The 20069-nt window shown below is 41.2% G+C and overlaps 4 protein-coding genes across 7 annotated transcripts; 3 read left to right on the top strand and 1 right to left on the bottom strand.

Annotated features, from left to right (window-relative positions):
* The first annotated feature begins 120 nt into the window (after positions 1-120).
* On the top strand, positions 121-6374 carry LOC129584726 (nuclear pore complex protein Nup155-like). 2 transcript variants are annotated; one of them, XM_055477025.1, is made up of 11 exons: positions 121-299; positions 713-1325; positions 1559-2232; positions 2292-3309; positions 3464-4773; positions 4944-5057; positions 5123-5243; positions 5319-5435; positions 5548-5705; positions 5782-5876; positions 5959-6374. In XM_055477025.1, the coding sequence occupies exons 2-11, from the start codon at positions 827-829 to the stop codon at positions 6092-6094; spliced, it is 4242 nt and encodes a 1413-aa protein (XP_055333000.1). In that variant the 5' UTR covers positions 121-299; positions 713-826; the 3' UTR covers positions 6095-6374. The 2 variants fall into 2 exon arrangements, with proteins under 2 accessions (XP_055333000.1, XP_055332999.1); XM_055477024.1 differs by lacking the exon at positions 121-299 and having other exon boundaries at positions 374-1325.
* LOC129584728 (ubiquitin-conjugating enzyme E2 E1-like) lies at positions 6251-8912 on the bottom strand. The gene is made up of 6 exons (XM_055477028.1): positions 8298-8912; positions 7901-7951; positions 7325-7457; positions 7190-7261; positions 7049-7124; positions 6251-6845 (listed from the first exon to the last, which is right to left on the bottom strand). Exons 1-6 carry the CDS (start codon positions 8552-8554, stop codon positions 6748-6750), a joined length of 687 nt encoding a protein of 228 aa, XP_055333003.1. The 5' UTR covers positions 8555-8912; the 3' UTR covers positions 6251-6747.
* A 134-nt stretch (positions 8913-9046) lies between these two features.
* On the top strand, positions 9047-12479 carry LOC129584729 (ATP-dependent RNA helicase A-like). Of its 3 annotated transcripts, none has more exons than XR_008689914.1 (3): positions 9047-9196; positions 9357-10040; positions 11376-11472. XR_008689914.1 is itself a non-coding variant. In XM_055477030.1 (3 exons), the coding sequence occupies exons 1-3, from the start codon at positions 10004-10006 to the stop codon at positions 12340-12342; spliced, it is 594 nt and encodes a 197-aa protein (XP_055333005.1). In that variant the 5' UTR covers positions 9872-10003; the 3' UTR covers positions 12343-12479. The 3 variants fall into 3 exon arrangements, 2 of the variants coding, with proteins under 2 accessions (XP_055333005.1, XP_055333004.1); XM_055477030.1 differs by lacking the exon at positions 9047-9196 and adding an exon at positions 12039-12479 and having other exon boundaries at positions 9872-10040; positions 11376-11628; XM_055477029.1 differs by lacking the exons at positions 9047-9196; positions 9357-10040 and adding exons at positions 10771-11275; positions 12039-12479 and having other exon boundaries at positions 11376-11628.
* Positions 12480-13056: 577 nt separating this feature from the next.
* Positions 13057-19602, top strand: LOC129584727 (calcium-activated potassium channel subunit alpha-1-like). Its single transcript, XM_055477026.1, has 23 exons — positions 13057-13229; positions 13384-13669; positions 13824-13885; positions 13999-14101; positions 14185-14296; positions 14367-14518; positions 14591-14761; positions 14952-15043; positions 15248-15358; positions 15428-15686; positions 15810-15977; positions 16048-16076; positions 16145-16216; positions 16302-16472; positions 16567-16646; positions 16947-17262; positions 17322-17463; positions 17603-17827; positions 18109-18358; positions 18440-18544; positions 18657-18781; positions 18913-19107; positions 19274-19602. The coding sequence occupies exons 1-23, from the start codon at positions 13201-13203 to the stop codon at positions 19478-19480; spliced, it is 3462 nt and encodes a 1153-aa protein (XP_055333001.1). The 5' UTR covers positions 13057-13200; the 3' UTR covers positions 19481-19602.
* The last annotated feature ends 467 nt before the right edge of the window (positions 19603-20069 follow it).

Genomic DNA, 20069 nt, shown 5'->3' with positions numbered 1-20069 from the left:
CACTGTCGGCATTCTTAAAACGAAGTAGAACACGCTTACCACCAATGGGACGGATGTCGGTCACGTTCAGATCAGCGGCACCAGCAGGGAGAGCAGTGTTGAGAGCATTGGATAGTTTGGTGAGCTCACTTGTTGTTGTGCGGGATCTGGGAGGAGGTAGTGGCTCTGTCTTCTTCGGCTGGAGGATGACTGCCGGCACAGGTTCTTTCGTGATGGCGGCATAAGTTTTTCGCGGCTTGTCGTGGTGGTCATCGGTAAGGGTGCCGGTATCTTCAACACGGGCACTAGTAATTTTGGAAGTAAGTACTGTAAGTAAGTAAGTAATTTGGAAGTAAGTAAGTAATTTTGAATTTTGGAAGTAAGTACTGTAACATGATTTGGATTTTATCCATTTTCTGCGTGCATCTCGATATTCCTTAAAATTTCTGATTCTCGATGAGTAAGCACTAAGAAGTATCAAGTAAGCAGCAATCTTTGTGATACATGTGACATTTCTATTTTATGGTGAGTGAGTCAATGCAGCATTCTTTTGATCCTGATTCGGGCTGAAAATTACTGTTGCGTTAACGGATAACCGGCTCGGTTTGTTGTTGCAACTAGGAGTGTTCGTGACTTGGTCGTTTCTCTTCGCAGTCGCAAATCATCGGCAAATCACTAAACTTTGCAGGAGACGAGGACTACTGACTAATAACCCTGGGATTTCTGTTAGCAGGGTTTTCTGATGACTGCATAACTCGTAGTTCCATACTTCTATTGTGAAGACAGAAGAGGCAAACACATCGCCAACGGTGGCAGTGGCAGCCCCGAAGAGCATTGTCATACAAAAATGTACGGTTGGAATCCTGCTTCTCACTCGACTCCCTTGGATCGACCGTTACGAACCGGTAGTATCGGGAATCTGCCGCGTGTTTCCGATCTGTCAGCGATCAGTGGATCTCCGGATCGTCGAACATTCTCCCCCATTAAAACGGAACCGGGCACTTCGCTACTGCTGCAGTCCAGCTCAAGTTCTCCGCTGCGCAGTTTCGGTAGTTCCCCTCACGGTAGTTCCTTAGCCGCTCAGGTTGGCGCCAACCAGCTCAATCAAACCATCTCGGGACACTATGTCACGGCACGTTCTCCTGTATCTTTACTGGCTCCACGTTCGGATGACGATATGGATCACGGGTTTCCCATGCACATGGATAATGACTCCTTGGAGTTCCCATCGTTTTCCAACAAGGACCGCGTCGATCTCCAGCAAGCCAGTCTCCATTTGGAAGAATGCATCAAGAAAGATTTGGCCAAGGCGGATATTGCCGATCAACTGGTAGCCACCAATGCAGGTAAGAGAAACTCAGAGAATTATTTTTTTGCCAGTTTCGAATCTTATGTATTTTAATTGTGTTTTGTATACATACTAAGGAATTGATTTAGATTCATTATTCTCATGGCTACAACCAGACGCTGCTGCTTTAGAATCATATTAAGAAGCAAAATAATAAGTAAAGTACTTTGTATTACAGTTGTATTAATAATTAATGGTGTATTTTTTATCGTTGTGTCGCTTAACTTGTAGGTCTCCCACAAGTACCCAGCGCCAGTGGTTCTCACCCAGATGATTATGTCGCCAGCGATGTTCCTCATTTTCGAGTATCCCAGGAATTTCCCGTGCATGATGTGATAACGGCCGAAATCAACGCCAATACGAGCGGCTTTTCATCGTTGGGAACGTTTCCCGAATTACAGATGGCCTGGGTAGCATTGGACACGAAATTGTATGTTTGGCCGTGGAAAGATCCGGCGAAGACAACCTGCATTGAGTATCCGGAATTTGTCACGGCTGTGGGATTATTGCCGACTTGGTCTCCTGATTTAATGTATCTGGGAGCTCAATACTGTATCGTCGCGGCGACGCTAACGGAAATTTTATTCTCCAAAGTGACGTTGACTGGAGTGCAGCACGTCATCGAGACCAGACGATTTGTGTTGCGAGCTTCGACGAACGATCAACGGCTGTGTAAAATTCAGTGCACAAAACAAGGGCGAGTCTTTTTCGGCAATGTGGAGGGCCATGTGTCGGAATTGCAGAACATCAAGCAGACCATGTTTACGAAATGGCTGTGGTTTGGGCCGAGACTGGCCAATTGTACGCTGGCTGTGTATGAGCGCATTGCCTGCGCCGTTCCCGGATTCCATCTCTTGTTTAGGAAAGAGCCTGTGGTTCAGATGATTCTGGACGATACTCGTAAAGTATGTTATATTGTCAGCTAATGTATTTAGTTGTATTTATTGAGAATGTTCTTTTCCAGATTTTATATACGCTTCGAAAAGATAATAACGTGGACCTATACGATTTGGGAATCGATGGCACATCGGGAGTTCGTCACATTCATCTCAGTTTCCAGAATATTGTTAATCAAGCCTTGCCTCTGTTGAGAAATGTGGATCGGTTGCAGATAAAACAAATAATTTCCATTCACCCCGTGGACACATGGGAAAGTGCTCGCTACGCCTTCTTTCTTCTGACTTCCGCTGGTTTGCGATTGTACTTTGCCGTCAGTGCCAGTGGTCTGGGCGATCGGCCACGAGAATTTCTTTTGGGTCACATCCGATTTCCACCGGGACACAACCCATCGACTCCTGTTTCGCAAATCACCACGCATTTGAATCTGAGTAATTCGTACAGCCTGGACGGTACAGTTCTCATGATCGCTCCCGATGATCGAGAAGATCAGGACAATATCATCTCATGCAGTAATGATCTGCATATTTATGAGGAGAAATATCGAGAGAGTGTTAGCGTAATGGAAGTACCTTATCATATTGAACACTTATCGGAATTACCGCAGCATGCCGATGATTCACTGATATTACGGTTACGATCTCTTGCGCTAAACCAACTGACTTCTAGTAGAAAGCACATTATTGCCCTCACGGCGAAGAAGTGCTACATTCTGGAGAAGTCTTACCCCGTGGATATCATGGAAAAGATGCTCCGAACCCACAGCCCCATGTCAGCCCCGATGAGAGAATTCATCGAATCCATGCCGCCATTTCATAGTTGTTTCCTAGCTCTGCACCTCGCTTGTACGACCAACTCAACGGAAGTGCAGCGTTTGGCCACAAAAATTCTTCGGGTTTATGGTGGTGAGCCAGTATTTGAGAATCAGCTGCCATTGAACGGTAGAATGGTGCAACAACCTTCTCAAACTGCAACGAGTCCGATTATTTTTTCTGCCAAACATGACGCCTTTTTCTATCTCGTGGGTCGCATCTTGGGACCCTTATGGGGAATTAATCCATTTGTGTTCGGAGCCGAGTACAAAGGTTTGTAAATTCGCGTAATAGCCTGAATTGTTTAGCTTTATCTCAAAAGGGTAACTTCAGCTGAAATTTGTGCTGACATATAGGTAACCCACTTATGAGCCAAAAATTATGTTTTCTCTTGATTTGCTGTGTGGTTAGAAATGGTTGGTTGCAGGCTCCGTTGCATGGATTACAGGCATTCCAGCTTCTGACATTCCATTGTTCATCGAACAGTTGTCGCTGGTTAAACGTTACCTCGAAACCAACTGGAATGAATTATTCTACCCAGGTCGTGCTTCCACTCGTCACGGAATGCCATCCGAAGATGCCATTACTGCCATAAACGCAACCAAGGTCGAGATGACGTCCATCAAGTCATTAGCCGCAATTCTAGAAAGGACCATACAGATACTGAAGCTCTGGGAATTTCTTTTACAAGAAGGGTTATCGCAGATTCTGGATTATGTGAGCCGAGCGTTTTCAAAGGAAACACTGATGCAGGTCACGTTCCCTGACCTTTTGAATTCACCCACCGGAAGCAGCATCCTCCAGGGAATTATCAAAGCCATTCACCAACGCTACATCGACGAAGGTACGGACACCGAAAGCATACTGCGAATAAGCTCAACAATTCAAGAATTATGTCCCAAATTATTTGATGCCGACGACGCGGTGACCATGAAAGTGCTGACTCTGATCAACCAGGCTAAGGCCAGCGGTGACAACACGGAAGCGTTGAGTATTTTGGACAGTGCCCTGAATTCCATTCGCGGTAGTGCGACAATTATGGGACTGCAAGAAATTCTGGATCGGTTGAGGGAGTGCGAATTCTACGAAGCCATGGTCGAATTGTGCTGTCTGGCAGCTCTGCAGTCTGATCCCCAGAACTACGCCATTCGGTTTATTGTAAATAATGAGTCGCAGTCCGATACACTGGGGAAAATCGCTATGGAACGTCGACAAAAGTATTATTTTATTATTGCCAAAGTGTTGTCTGATTTGGATGTTCTGGCGTCCGGCTCGTCGGGGTCCAGTTCGGGTACTCAGCAGCGCAAGCCGGCGGAGATGCGCAGGAAACTGGAATACATTCTTGACTGGATTTACACGCAATCCAATGATGTACTGTTGCATTTCTCGGTGTTTGAGTGGTGCTTCAGTATGCAGTTAGATCAGTACGCCATGGCTAGTGGTTCGCCGTACTTGAAGGATTATCTCTTCCGAAAACTGGCATCCTTCCCGCCAGCTGATGTGGAGGGTATAGTGCGATTCTTAAAACTAGTAGCCGATTGTTGCGAGAGATCCGGTGATAAATGGACGGCTGCGAAGGCGTTGTTCCAGCTGGCTGTTCATGAAACTGCACGCATTCCAATAACTGAACGTGTTGATTACTTGTTGAAAATTGATTTTCTCTGCCAGCCGATGGAAATTCAGAATTCCTTACCAGATTTATCGGAATTTCTCATCACTGTTCGAACGCATCGCACGGTAAACTTAGAAAGTTATTACACTGTTAAACAGCTTCCATAGTTCTGAACTTAATTAGCTAAATACTTAATTAGCTATTTAAATACTTTATTTAAATACTTTTTTACTTTATTTAAATACTTAATTAGCTATTTTTATGTGCATTTCCCATACTCAGTTTTACGTTCCAGTTGGCGAGCGTTCAGAAGGACATCTATCTCCACGTGGATGGAAAGGACTTTGATGTTGCCGTCACGCCGGACGCGATGAATCGGGTGATGTATGAATTATTGGATGTGAATAAGGTATAGCACGATGCTGCTACTCCTTCCTTTGCTCCGTAATAACAGCTAATAGATACTGTTTTTAGTTATTCCAATTGGTAACCGAAATCAACATGCCACAATGGACGCTGGTCATTCTGGGTATTTGTGGTGAACCTCCTAACTCCAGATTGATTGTTCATACGTGGGGCAAATTTTTCCAAAATGGTATGGCTGGAATTTTGCTGCTTTTGTTTTAATTTGAATTGAATTTAAAATGTGGTATGAATATTTTGTTCTCAGCTATCGAGTTCGGCGAACGACGGCAAATATCTCGCGATGCATTGATTGCTCTTATCACAGAGGAAATAATTAGAGTCAGATCTCATTTGTCGAACTCAGATCAGTATTGTACTTTGGGTAAGTGTTTTGGATGTCGTTTATTGTGGTTGAATTCATGAACTCGTGAACTCATGAATAATTTTTTCTGTTTAATTTTATTAAAACCTAAATCATGTGTCGTGACTTACAGAGAGTGTGCTGGAAGGCTTCGAGAAAAAATATGCTTCAACGAGAAGATCTCTTGAGGATCCGGTTTTCGTATTTGACTGCATTCATCAAGGTCTCGGTCAGAGCATTATGGATATTATTGACGTCTACCACAAGCTGTTTGGGAGATACACAGCCGATGTGAGTATTCAAGATGTTGCGGAAAAAAACGGCATTATGGTACCAGAAGTCTGAATTTCATCGTGGTATCTTCCAGATCGTTATGTCGCCGCATTTGCTTCGGGTGCATATTTTCATTGTGAATAACGTGATGGGAAACACACTCAGTAGATCTCTTCCAAAAGATAAAAGGTACGAATTACGTTTTATTTCAGAGAAACAATTTGCCTTGTGGAAAAAAATGGAAAATGAATGACCTTATGTGTGCTTGTAGGAAGGTGATTCTGGGACATTATTCACGATGTTTGGATAGTTATCTGAAAGTCGCGATGCGCCTGCAACTGGCGGATGAGAATATCCTCATAGAACTTCAGCAGACTTGCAAGGCTGTAAGCGATTGGATGAATTGAGATTTTCTAATTCAGCTTTTGTGAAATTTACTGGTAGTTTTTTACATTTTTGTACCGTTTTACCTGTTCTTGAATCCTGACACTGGGAAAAACGGATTTTTTGACATGCTGTTTTGCAGCTTGCATTTGGAAAAACATAAAGCCATGGTTCAGATGTTATGAGTTATTGATCTTTATTCTTTATCGATGAAAGGTCGTAAACAGAAGCCGCTTCTCGACTTCGTGTTCCGTTGAAAAATTGTACAATATTAAAATCGATCATAAATGATAAAAGGTTAAATATTCGAAGACTGCGAATTCAGGCAATAAAACAAAAAAAAATTACGCACCCAGATCACTAGAAGACCAAGATTTCGAAGCTGCTATAAAAAATTGCCAAGCCGCTTAGAAGAAAGACTTTCTAAAGCAGAGAAAACACAGCAAATGGCCGTTTTAAAGAAAACAAATTTGAAAAATTAAGACACCATCCAGATTGATGCGCAGTCAATAGACATGCGACACCGACCTTGTGGAAGATGAATAAAAGCAGTTCAAAACAAATAAATACGCTGCCGCGAATAAAGCACTGATTAAACAAATCCACAAAACCCAAAGGTCAGATTTCTGAGAAGTTTCCACCGACTGTTTAGCTGCAAGAAGATGCAAATTTCGCTTCACGTGGCATATCGCGTTGTCCATAAACGGGCCACTTTATCATGTTCTTCGCGATTGTTGATGTACTGCTGCGCAATGCTGCCGACCAAAGGATCCGCTGCAATGCATTACACGCTAGTGGTGTTACATCGATAAATAATGATTTACAAGACAGCAAACTTCGAAAGTCGTCATTTTATTTAAAAAATACGTCATTTCAGCTGAAAAGCCATAAAATAACAGTGTTAGCTAAATATAAATACGTTCAGATATGCTACCAATAAATCCGATTTCAGTAGGTATAATTTTATAACATCTCACCTGGATTGCAATCGGTCAACAGAGAGCAAATCGATAATAACACTTTGGAGATGGTAAGAGCAGGGCTCCAGTTATCCTATACGAAATCTTATCCGGTAACCCAAGCAGGAATTCCAACAGAATCAAGCCTGTGATACTCACTTTCAAAATATCCAAACATATAGTACCTTGGCTGTTGATGTTGCAGTGGTAAATTCGCGTTTTGAAGACAACCTAAATGTGGTTGCACGCTTTCCAAAACCACGAAACTGTGGGACAGCGAAAAGAATAACCTACCTTGGGTGGTTTGAATGGATAGTCTGGAGAAAAATGAATATCCAAAAAGAAAATTCCACCTTCATATACGGATCCAGGAGGTCCCAGGATTGTCGAAACCCATTCATATAAGTTATCTCCCTTAGGGCCCGCACTGAAAAACAACATTCACTTCTTCAATACGGATATAAAACAGAATTCGGCTTCAGTTTCTGTACAACAGTACAAGTACTCTATATATGTCAAGTGATCAACTAACAATTCATCACTGAAATATCATTGAAAAATGCTCAATACAGAATTATTACTAACTGTAAAGTGAACTAAACTAGTAAATCAAAGTAGAGTATTTACCTAGCTTAACGCGTCATTTGGACAACGCACACAACATCAAAAACGGACTAACAATCACTAAATAATTATAAAAAGCCGCTGATGTATAAGATGCTTATTTAAATACAGTATGTTCTATAGTTTGATAAAACTTAACATAATCATAACTGCAAGCGCGGTCAATAGAATGTCGCCTCAAGCAAGCACTGGTGTTCCTTCAACACCAGTAATTATGAGCACCGCATTACAGATTTGTTTTCTTGCCTGCAATTTGGAGGAGGATCCAGTGTAATATCCGACAGTTCCTTCTGCAGCCTATGAACAAAAAAGCCAAATAAAAACACAGTAAACAAGAATGAGCCTACGCAATTAAAATTTAATAAAAATGTTTTTAAAAAGGGAAACCCTAGTCCCTATTACAACAAACTCCAGTGTCTAAAAATGTCTGCAACCAATTTCAGCAAGGCTGAATTATTATCATTCACTAATTATCAATGACTGGCTGACCATGAGACAGTAGGTAAATGATGAGTAACAATATTGTCAATTATAGAAGAATATGGAAGCTGAATGCCTACGTTAGGCAAACTTGCTTTTTTGCACTTTTCAGTGTTCAGTAAACGACACAGCCTTATCAGCCAGTGAAAGAGCAAAAACTTACCGTTTTGCGCTGTTAGAAAGCAATCTGTTCATCCTGCTGGACGCTTTGGAAGGCCTCTTTCCATTGGGGCTGCTGGTACTACTCTGAGCAGTATCGCTGCTGGAGCTGCCTGCTGCTGCTTCCTGATTATCAGTGTTTGACACATTATCAGGCTCGGGAGATTCTCTTTTTCGAGAGGATGTTCCATTCTGCTTCTTGTCCTTCTTCTCCTTGCTGGAACTGCCCGCAGTGCTACCATTGCATTTCGCACTTTCCATGATTACCACGTCGAAAACCAGCAGTTCCTGTCAAGGGATCACCCAAGATTCCTAATCTGTTTATAATCTCATCCTGAAAAATGGATTACGTGCGTGGTCGGTGGTCGTTAACAACAAAGAAATCCACGCCTTGTCAACATGAGAAGCACATTCACACAAAGCTAGCGATAGCAGCAATAATCGATACGGCTGGGACAAACAGTCACAAACTCTATTGGTGCCGTCGCAGCCGTGATGCGAGGATTTTATTGCTTTTCAGTTTTCAGGATGCAATCAGCAATCGCAGATCAAAGCCCATGTGCAGTGCAGTCACCCAACAACTTTTGCCTTTGCGTATCTGTATTGACTAGGGTAGAGTAAAGTGTAAACTACGGTGTTTTATACGTATAGTCTGTACTTCAGCGTACACTGCGCGTACAGCCGGTGCGTCGCAACCAAACTGGAATCGTGCTGGAAAGATGCTATGAATATAAATGAAAACTAATTCCTTATTTTACTATATTTACACAAAAAATAGAAATGTACCGTACATTTTTTAAAAAGTAAACGTAAAATCTATGCAAAAACACCGAACAAACTGAATGGCGTATTGTACCAGTAAAACTGAACACTTCCGATGCGGCGATGCCGTGTTCGTACCGCGTACGCAGCTCTGTTTGGCTTTGCTCTGATTTTGTTTTAACAATAAACTAGCACACGCCGTGACAAGCGGACAAGCCCAGAGGAAACTCCGCGAGTGCTGTTTATCCTTTATCTTTATCCTGTAAGATCCTTTATTGTACTTGAAATTTTTTTATTTTAGAATGGAAGAGCGGCTTTCCCTAAATCAAGGAGCTCTAACGTCGATTGTCGAAATAGGAAATTTATACTCCAAAATCTCCGATTCTCTGTCCGCATTGAACGAGGACGCAAGATTTTCCTATGCTAGATATTTCCAGGGATGGCTGTGTGGTAAAGTGCCGTCTACCATCTTCGACGTCCACGCTCGCAGACAGGTCTCCGGTGAACAACTGAATTCCCATAAGCAACTGGTTGTGGCTATGCTTCGCTTCGAACAATCCGGCGAAACCTCGGTTGAAATGCTCGCGTTGTTGAAGCGTGCGCTTCTGGCATTCCTGAAAGCTGGTCGGGCTAATCGCGAAGAAACCTCTTCGGAGCAGCGCTTAGACCGTATAGATCCGAACAGCTTGCTGCTGTTAATATGTGGCATGGAGGGAATCATCAAGAATTTGTTGGACTGCGTTTTATGTCGTAAATGGGAAAGCACTGTGAAATGTGATAAGACCAATCTGGAAGATGTTAAAAATCAGCATGCAGATGATACTGAAATGGATTTCCGGCGTATTTCACTGGAAGATGTCAGGAGATTTGCTCAACATGGACAGTGGCCAAAACCCCTTGGATCATTCATAGAAAAGCTGGATTGATTCAGTTTACGAGGAGCCAGGGATGGCCATGAAATTAGCGACTAGCGAGTTGTTAATCGGTAAGCGAAGTTCGGTATCACTTTTGACTGTAATTTTTCTTTCGTGTAAACTGTAAAGACCCAACTTGTAAAAAGCTGATTTATAGATTTTGCATTTTAGTCTTTTGTAATTAGAATTTTGTTATATATTGTTATTTTGTTTTGTACACTAGCTCAAGTTGCTGAAAATTCACACAATGCTAGTAGGTTCCGAATTTCTGATAATCGCGCATGACGTCCAGCGGTTTAACGTAGTCAATGGCCGGAATCTCAAGAAGATACGTAGTCCATTCTAGTTAGATTTTAGTGAACTGACTGACCATAAACTGACCATGGGTAAACAGTAATAAGATTAATATATTACACGTACAATCATACGAATGCGGATATGTATAAATGGCTGGACATTTTGAAATTCCGTACATAATTCAGATCAATTAAGTAATTATAATGTGAAAAAGTGGAAGTGTATTAAAGTTACTGTAATACTTCCTCTTTGAGGAAAATACTCTCCCTTTTCGTGCACTCATACTAACTATTATGTGAAAAATTTGTGAATCATAATTGTAAACTGATTTTGAAACTGTTGAGTAATATTGAGAAGAAGAGTTATAGAAATTTTTTGCTTTTGACAAGTGATGAGTTGAATATATCTCTTGCTGCCGCACGCGAACAAACGAGCGCACGATCCGTGGCGAGAATATTGGTGCCCTCTGGAATATTTTCTGAAATAATTACGTGGTAAGAAGCTGTGTAGGTGGAAAGAAACCAAAAGCTGATTTATTATAGGTGATAGTGCATTGCCTCCAAAAACGGCAGTATAATGCGATTTCTGTTAATTGCTCAAATAACATAGAGCGTCGTACGTAATTGTCTCTTCGGACTTGAAAGTACGGTAGTACCGGCTCAAATGATTCGACATTTGTCACCAGTACAAAAACTACCATCTTATAGCGGTTTGACCGGTAAAGATGCGGAAGTGGCAAAGAAGAAGTGCCGACTGAAAACCTCATGGTCAATGTCAATTGCTGTTCTTCGTGCGATGAGTGGGTAGTATTCACAATCTGTGCCACCAGTGCACTTTTCACGTAGGCAGGTCTTAATTCTCGTTCGGGTCTCGAAATAATTTACAGTAGAAAGAGGTCCGACAACCGTCTATCCCCAACGCGGGGAGATACCGTTTTCTGATCGCTGGAGTATCGTCCTCAAAATGGATGTTAACCTGACAATCGCTTGTTTTGGAGTGTTCATTATCGGTAAATTTACAAAGATCTCGATTTGACTGATTTGGCGGTGTAGCTCGGAAACGTGTAATGTGACCTTAATATGCGACGTGACACAGTGATTGTTCCGTAGGTGTGTACTCCCAGTCCCCATATGCTGGAGGTATGCCGAGTGGTTACGGTGGTGGTGCTGCACCACAGGCTTCCTACGGAGGAGGGTCGGGTTACGGGGGCGGTGGGGGAGGTTACGGAGGCGGGGGCGGCAGTAACTATGGGTATAATCAGGGAACGGGAGTGTATTTTAAGAAACCGGTCCCGATCGATGAAAAGCCGATCTTTTTCCGAACACCTTATTGGTTGCCGAATATGTACTACGGTCATTATGGGTAAGTCCGAATGTCCAACCGAGTGGTGGTTAATATTATCCTTTTACATTGATAATTGTTTACAACCTTTACATCTTTAAGATTGAGATAATTATTACGTCTCGCGAAACCGAATAAAATATTTTTCACGGTATTTTGTTTTATTTTGTCTTATCGAAACTCTTATGTGCCTTTAAATCAAACAAACATTCCAGATACTAAATTGACTAAATTACTGTTTACTAAATACTATTAGTGTACTACTGAATACTAGTATTTTTACTAAATTTACTGGCATTGGAAACACTGTTGCGTTTTCGGTTATTAAGTATTTAGAAACTACCTGATAAGCTGTGAATGTTTTACTCTGCATTCGGTCCAGTGAATATCGTCCAGTTCACACCTCATATATGACATAAAGGGTTTTTTAGCTACCCATGGACTGAGTGGTTCGACGGTGGTCCACGATACGTAATCCCTATTATGAACCGATTCCCACATGGTGGCGGTAGCACGCAAACATACGGTGCCGGCTACACATACAATACAAATGGCACTCTGACGGATAGCTACTCGGGAGGCACAGCATACGGCAGCACCGACACCAGCGGGACAACCACACAGGATCCGTTGAATGATGGTTTTTCGTACTATAGGGGTATTCCCATGTATCAGACCTACTATGAAAAGTATCTTCTACAGAAATCTCAACAATCAACCCCTGCACCGGCTTAACCACGCGTTGAATATTGTTACGTTTGATATGTTCGTCGTTTGTAATTTGTATGCATGCCTGGTACATGTTTTGTTGGTTATCGGCTTCATTTGTGAATACTGATTGAAGTTCAAAGACATAAAACTGGAAACCAAACTAGGTATGCAAATTTTGACATAGGTCAAAGCGTGCGCTACAGTACTTACTAACTACTATACCCGATCAGCGTCCAGTAGGATGGATTGTTTATCTCATATTATTACTACGGGTAGATACAGATATGTATTTTTTGATGCCGCGCTGAAAGTTGCCAAAATATGGAAGTGTTTTCAGATGAGGGGTTTGATTGTAAGCAAAAAGCACAAAATTTGTCCACTTCACCTTGCTACGTACGTAGCATGTACGTAATAATAATTCATTCACACCTTTCCCAGCGTAATTGTTCACGTTAATTTTCACATGGACTTCGTAGCCGCACGAACAATACCAGCTCAACAAACACTTGTTTTGTACAGGTACAGATACTGTACGTGCATTATATGGCACAATATGAAAAAGTCATATCTGCCATAATTTTGGAAAGAAACGATCTCTAGTTTACTGACAATAAGTATGCTTATTTCACGTGCCCGCTAGCAGTCGCAGGAAAAAATTTTCGTGATGTTATATTCCCTCAGGCAGGAAATATCTAACGCGTGAATTACATTCACAGGATGGTTTGGCACGGTGCATAGTTGGGCATGATCAAGATGTGGTCCTCCGGTACGTACTTTCGATCTGTAACGTGTTTTCAGAATGATTTGTAAGTCACAAAAGTCGTAAATCTTCCGGATGCTGAAGTCCCTGTCTGATCTCGCAGTCTGCTCTTTAATTGCGACATGGCTATTGACGGAGAAAAACTTGCTAAGTAAGGTCACTGAAAGTCCTGTTATTTAGTTGGTGTCCTGATATTTTGTCGAACAAATTTGAGTAACTTCATGAAATCTGTTAATGTGCTTGCAAAGACATCTGATAAACTGTTATAAGAAATGAACGTACGATATAGCTTTTCTACTTTACAGTTATCATGCTCCCTGCGTTGTACTGGGATTGGATCGGTTATGGTATATATTCCTGCTGTCCAGTGTAATAACGCCGTTCGTTTTGTCCATTCTGGTTCTGATCGTGCGTGTACTGGTGTGGATTAATGCCTATCGGAAACATTTAAGCACGTATCCAGAAAATCCTATTACATTCAAACGATGGTTTCAGCAGTATGAAAACGAAGTACAAGTACCGCTTTTTAATGTCATACGGGATGCCGCCGATAACCTGGTATCTATGCGATACAGGCTGGGACAGACCTTGGTAGGTGAACAAAAAATTACGAAAGTGTACAGTTACTTACTCTTGGCTTTTGTGCAGAGAAGGAAACATTTATGAGATATTGTGTTTATGATGTTGTGCATTTGTTTAATTAATGCATTGCGCTAATAAGTAATCAAGTAATCTTTTCTTGCAGACCATTTTAGCATTTTGCCTCAGCATGGCATCGCTGTTCATCTACTACAACCTCGTTTCTTAGTAAGTGAATATACAGAGTAGAAAAGACTTCGTGACGATATTTTTGCTTGCGGAGTTACATTTTTTCCCGTAAAAAGAAAATGTTTCGTTATGTTTAAGTGAATTATCTGTAGTTACATGAACGATGTGGAGCAATGCCAGCCGTGGGTTTATAATATTCCCCAACAAGTGGATTTCGCTTTTAATTGTTTCTTCTTGGTCTATTTCATCCTCCGAGTACGTCTAAGTTTTTATTTGTCGCACCTGTAGTTCCAGTATCTGTAGTATGCGGATGCCCAGATTATTCCTGCACATTACAGTTCTTGGCTGCTCAAGACAAGATGTCAGCTATCTGGAATCTCTACAGTATTGTAGACTATTTTACTGTGCCACCGGCATTTGTTGGCTTGGCCCTGGACCGCGATTGGATTGGTTAGTTATTCGATATAAAACTTATCAAACTGCAGGCTTAAAATAAACCTTTTTTAAATTGTATTTTCAGGCTTAAAATTTTTGCGTGTGGTTTATCTTCGCAAAATCGCTACCATCTTGGCTTCTCTGGATTTGATTACGTCAACCGTGAAGATAAAGCTGCTACAACTGGCTCTGACATGGCTTCTCGTTCTTTTGGCTGCCGGTGGATTTTTTCATTTGGTATGAATTCGCACGTTTGTGTTCCGGAAATATAATAATTATGATAAAATGTGTTTGTTTTTGTTTTATTAGCTGGAAAATTCTGGTGATCCATGGACGGATGACTATGACGGTCAACGGTTCAATTACTGGAATTTTGCCTACTTCGCTTTTGGTACGATGGCCACTATTGGGTCGCCGGATATTAACGTGAAGACCGTCCTGGGCAAATTGAGCAACGTGCTCCTCGTGTTAACCGTTCTCGTACGTATCATGGGTACAATAACCCTGTGTGACGGAAGCAAGAATCTTTTTCTAAAATAATACGTCCAGATAAACCTCGATGTACACATTTTTTTAATTTTTTGCTGACGATGCATTATGACTAAACAGATTTCGAGTTTAGGTCGCAAATCTTAAACTCACACGTAAATTAGTTTTATTTTTATTTTAGGCAGTCATCGGTATCGCTTTACCGGACATTGTCGATCTTATGGAAACACCCAGAAAATATAACGGGGACCACCGTAACAAACTGAACCAAAGGTCAGACTCCTTTGTACGAAAACTTCGCGATCCACTGTAGTTGTTTATGGCCTAAATTATTGCAACAACGCGTTCTTTTAAAATTATTGTAACACAATAATGAGAAGCCCCGCTAGTACATTAAGTCTGCAATAATTATGGATATTGAGCTTATTAATTGCGGTTGCAGTATAATAGCTGTGATTGTAATTTGTAATCATACAGGCACATTGTTGTTTGCGGGGATGTGACATTTGCATCAATAGTCAGCCTGTTTGACGAATTATTCCATCCGGATCGGAACGTTCGAAATTTGAAGATTGTTTGTCTTGGAGTGTGAGTATTGTGTCTAAATGACTATCAGCACTGGTAAGTAGTAACTGAAAAACCATTTTTTTCTTCCAGAGCGGAGCCTGATTTGCATTATGCACAGTTTCTGAAAACCAACTCCCTGAACATCTCATATTTCCAAGGATCGTATCTTGTGGCCCATGATCTGTACCGCGTACGCCTTCACGAAGCCGACGCTGCCATAGTCATGGCCAATAAAGCCAATGCTAACGCCGACATCGAAGACAACAACAACATCATGTGTGTGGTGTCGTTGAAAAATTTCAACCCTCAACTACGCATAATTGTGCAGCTTTTACAATATCGGAGCAAGGTATACAATCTGATTTTTTCTGCAGCATGTAAAATAATTTGTGTATAATACAGCGTATTGAATCAGGACAAAATACACCGTATTTTATGCATCGTTGCTGATGGCTAGCCTGCATATTTGTAGACTTATCTTACAAGCATACCAAACTGGAATCCACATATCGGTGACGACATCATCTGCTTACCGGAAATTAAACTTGGACTGTTTGCTCAGAGTTGCGCTGCACCTGGTTTTACCACTCTGATGGCTAATCTTTTTGCTTCCCGTTCCAATGATGTGGAAATGGACTGGGTAAGTTTAAACCATTTTTTGAAGCACTAATTGCGTTTTTCAGAACTATTTTAAATTATTGTCTTTGTAGCCGGATTGGTTAAAAAGTTACACCCAAGGGTACGGAAAAGCTTGGCTGACTACATTTTACGTACGCTTACAACTAACGACTATCTTTATTTTTGCAGAACTGGAATTGAGATGTACACTGAACGAATCAGCGATGCCTTTACTAATCAGACATATATTGACATTTTGGAGTAAGTGTACAATGTCTCCGTACGCTATTTCACTATCTTTAACATATTCACGACTTAATTATTTAAGGCGTTTCTAAATTTTCAGGACCTGTTACGTTAAATTAAACTTGATTCTCTTTGCAATTACGGAGCAACAAAATGCTGACGATGAGAGTTTATTTTCTCATGCCCTGATATTAAATCCAGCGTTAAACTACGTGGTTAAGCGCGGATCGTATGGATGCTTTTTCGCGGATTCTGCCAAAGATGTTCAACGGTAGGAACACTTTGTACAACTCTGGAACCGCACCTTCACAAACAAATTATATTGAACTGGCTTAATTTGAAATGGGTGTAACCCTTTTTTCCAGAATGTCAATATATTGTCGACAATGTCACGATGACATTACAGAGCCGGAGGCGATCAAAATGTGCAATTGTAGCACTTCAGGTAGAAATTATTTATTTACCGAGTGCGTGCGTTTTGTTAGTTACCGGTAAATGTAATGCTTCGTTTTGAATTTTCGTAGTCTGTCTCTTTAATCAGAAAATACATATATTTTTATGAAATATATTAAAAGATATGATAAATACCTATTTTTCTGTTGTTATCGAAAATTTATTTTTGTAAGGCGTGAGAAACACCGTTAAGATTTTTATGTAGGATTAACTATGCCGCTTTAATGACTGCTCATTTAATTACTTAATGCAAGTGCAGTGGATAACCCTGTTTGTAATATTTTTTGGTCAGAAAACCGCCGGTTTAATCGATCGGGGTCAAATGGATCTGTACGCCCCATGACACCCAAGCCCACTCCGCATTCTCCGTCCATTTTGGATCGTATGGTATCCTTAGCCGGTAACAGTTTGCATTCGACGCGATCCGATGCTTTCCTGTTGGAGAACACATCCAGCACCGGCTACGGAACCGGACCGGGCACCGTGAATAATGGGTTCGATGCCGATGACGACCCTGACAGCGCACTCACCCGTCTGGGGGATAGACCGGTGACGTTTACATCCTTCCAGAAAAAGATGGTGTACTTCATGCGATATTACGGCAGTCCGTACGTACCCGCTGGAAAGATTTTTTTTAACTGTGTTTTACTGATTTATGTTTTTTTAGCGCTAACTGGAATCGCAGCTCACTAGCCGAGCCGATTCGGGACGACGCCGGCAATATCCTCGATCTGTCTGGCGGTCCGAGATATGACTCAACTGGTCTGTTCTGGTGGTGCCCACCGAAAGTTTACGAAGAAGTTCTCGTTGTAAGTTGTGCTTAGTTTAACCGTTCAGGTTTTCTGTTCGCTTTTTTATTCGATAACTGCACGCTAGATGGTTCCAGAAGCGGTATGTTGCAGTTAAACTGATGACCTTTGAGAATATATCATGGTGTTTCTGCTACAGGATCGATATGAAGCGGCCAAGATGAATTTTAAAAACCACGTCGTTCTCGTCATATTTGCTAACGATTCGTCATCTGGTATTGGACTGAACAATTTCGTCATGCCCCTACGATCCAGCATTACAGCCTATGAAGACCTGAAGGACATTGTGATTTTGGGTGATCCCCAGTTTTTAAGTATGGAATGGCCATCTGTTTGCAATTTTCCAAAAATTACCATGGTCAAGGTATGTGCGCAGAGGCATTCGACATAATCGCAGGCTATAAATATTTGCGGCTCCTATCGTCATTAAAATGGTGTATGTTTTCAAAAAAATTAATCGTAGACGTTTTTGAAAATAATCCATGCTATGTTCCTTTGCACAATTCCATTGCCCAGTTAGCACACATCTGTCATGCGCTTGGGTGTACGTATTCCTTAAATTAGATTTGGGGTGTAAATGGTCATGAACTAAGTACGAGCATCAAATTTAAACTGCCGCGGTTGCAAATTATTTGGAATTTGCAGATTTTTGGACTGAGTCGAGCCGATCTGCGTGCTGTGAATATCCACACATGTAAACTGTGCGCTCTGCTTACCGCAACCTCCGATAATGGCGTCGACAGTGTACTTCTGGCGGACAAGGACGCTATCCTGACATCATTAACCATAAAGGCCATGAACTTTGGAAACCAGGAAAATAATTTTTTTAGCGATTCCGTTCCCGTTACTCGAAGCTGGCGGAATTCCGCATCCGTCAACCTTAGAAATGCTAATCGTAAGTGTCCGGTATCTGTAAGAGGGTTACTGTAACACTGATACTGACATTCTCTGTAGACCAGTTTTTTTTATTTTATAGCAATGTTGCAAAAGCAGTCGCTCACGGAAAGTATTCCTGTGGATAATGAGATTGTGCGCACAAGCGTTGTTAAAGGTTACGCCATTCCTCTCCTGACCGAGTTAGGTAAGAAGTATTTTCAAATTTTGAATCGGGTTGAATTCGGGTTGAATTCGGATACTACTCGTATAATCATTGTCAAAATATCTGCTAATTAACAGTTTTATTTGTTTTGTAGTAAACGACTCCAATGTTAATTTTGTGGAGCAAGATGATTTCGATATTAACGAATTCTTTATGGCGGAACCATTTGCATGCGGCAATGCTTTTGCACAGAGCGTGTTGCAGGCGTTACTGGTTTCGGTAAGTCGCAACTTAGCACTTAATGTTTCCACGATAAAGACTAGAAATCATGGTTCTTGCTGCAAAAATCAAAAACATGCTTCATGCGCACGGATGTATAGCATCGTTGAAAATTTGTGCTGTTTTTCTAGTCATACTTTAATCCGTTCACACTATCCGTTTTGCGTGCACTGATCTTCGGAGGAATAACGCCGGAATTCGAGCAGATTCTCGCTGAGGGTGCCGGGTTGATCGGTGGTCCGAATCTATCACAAAAACATCCACATCCGGAGCGCTGCCGTCTGATTCAGATCGACATCGGGGATGTGAGATTCGCTAGGCATTCGGTAAATACTGCAAATTACAGTATTCCTATATTATTCCTGGCTAGAATTTTTCAGTGCCCTTATTTTACGACACATGCTTTTATTTCGTAAAGTGTTGTTTCTTTAAAAACACAGCGCGTATAAATAAATAAATTTTGACATTGGGAATTCGCAATATATTTTGCAGAGATCGACATTCGGACAGTTATTTCTGGATGCCATTCGAAGGTACAACATTCTATGCTTTGGATTATACAGGAAAATCCAGCAACAAGGCAAAGAGTCTAGATCGCTGAGGAGATACGTGATCACAACGCCACCAAAAGATTTCTTGTTGCAGTCTGATGATAAAGTTTTTGTGATAGAACGACTAAGTTACATCCCGTCCTGGTAAACGGTGGCATGGGCAGATAATTAGTTGTTGTACCTTGTATAAATTTTATTTGCATAATTCATGAGCTGTTACTGCACATTATTTCGAAGAATCCATAAAGGAAACATCAGAAACTTGCGCACGGATGAGTGTTTTGGCAGTACGTATGCTTATAGGGTTTGTTCAAAAATTGATGCAGTTATAAATTCCCCAGTAATTATAATTTAATTCAGTTGATAAAATTTACTGTACAAGAGTTATCTTCGACTTCGCCTCAGATGCTCTTGTGGTGTTGTGGTGATTTGGCATACTGACTGACTGTTGACATTTAGCAAAAACGGATTTGCTAAATACATAAACGCATAAAGCACTTGTAACAACTGTAAAGCTGGAACTTACAAATTTGTGTTCAAAATCTATTCGTTACCTCATGCACAGTTTTCAACTTCATGCAAGGTGTGTTAGCATTGCAGCGCTAACAGGACTGACAACTTATATATATCACACAATACGTTTTTAGCAAAATAATCCAAAAAAACTTTTAATGCTAGAGGCAAATTAAATTCTCGGCTGAGTTTGTGCGCTTTGATGTCTGCACGCCTAGAATCCA

This window comes from Paramacrobiotus metropolitanus, unplaced genomic scaffold (assembly GCF_019649055.1).
Source record: "Paramacrobiotus metropolitanus isolate TYO unplaced genomic scaffold, Prichtersi_v1.0 Parri_scaffold0000014, whole genome shotgun sequence".
Taxonomy (NCBI): domain Eukaryota; kingdom Metazoa; phylum Tardigrada; class Eutardigrada; order Parachela; family Macrobiotidae; genus Paramacrobiotus; species Paramacrobiotus metropolitanus.
The sequence above is the reverse complement of the archived record's forward strand: the minus strand, read 5'-3'. Positions and strand labels throughout refer to the sequence as shown.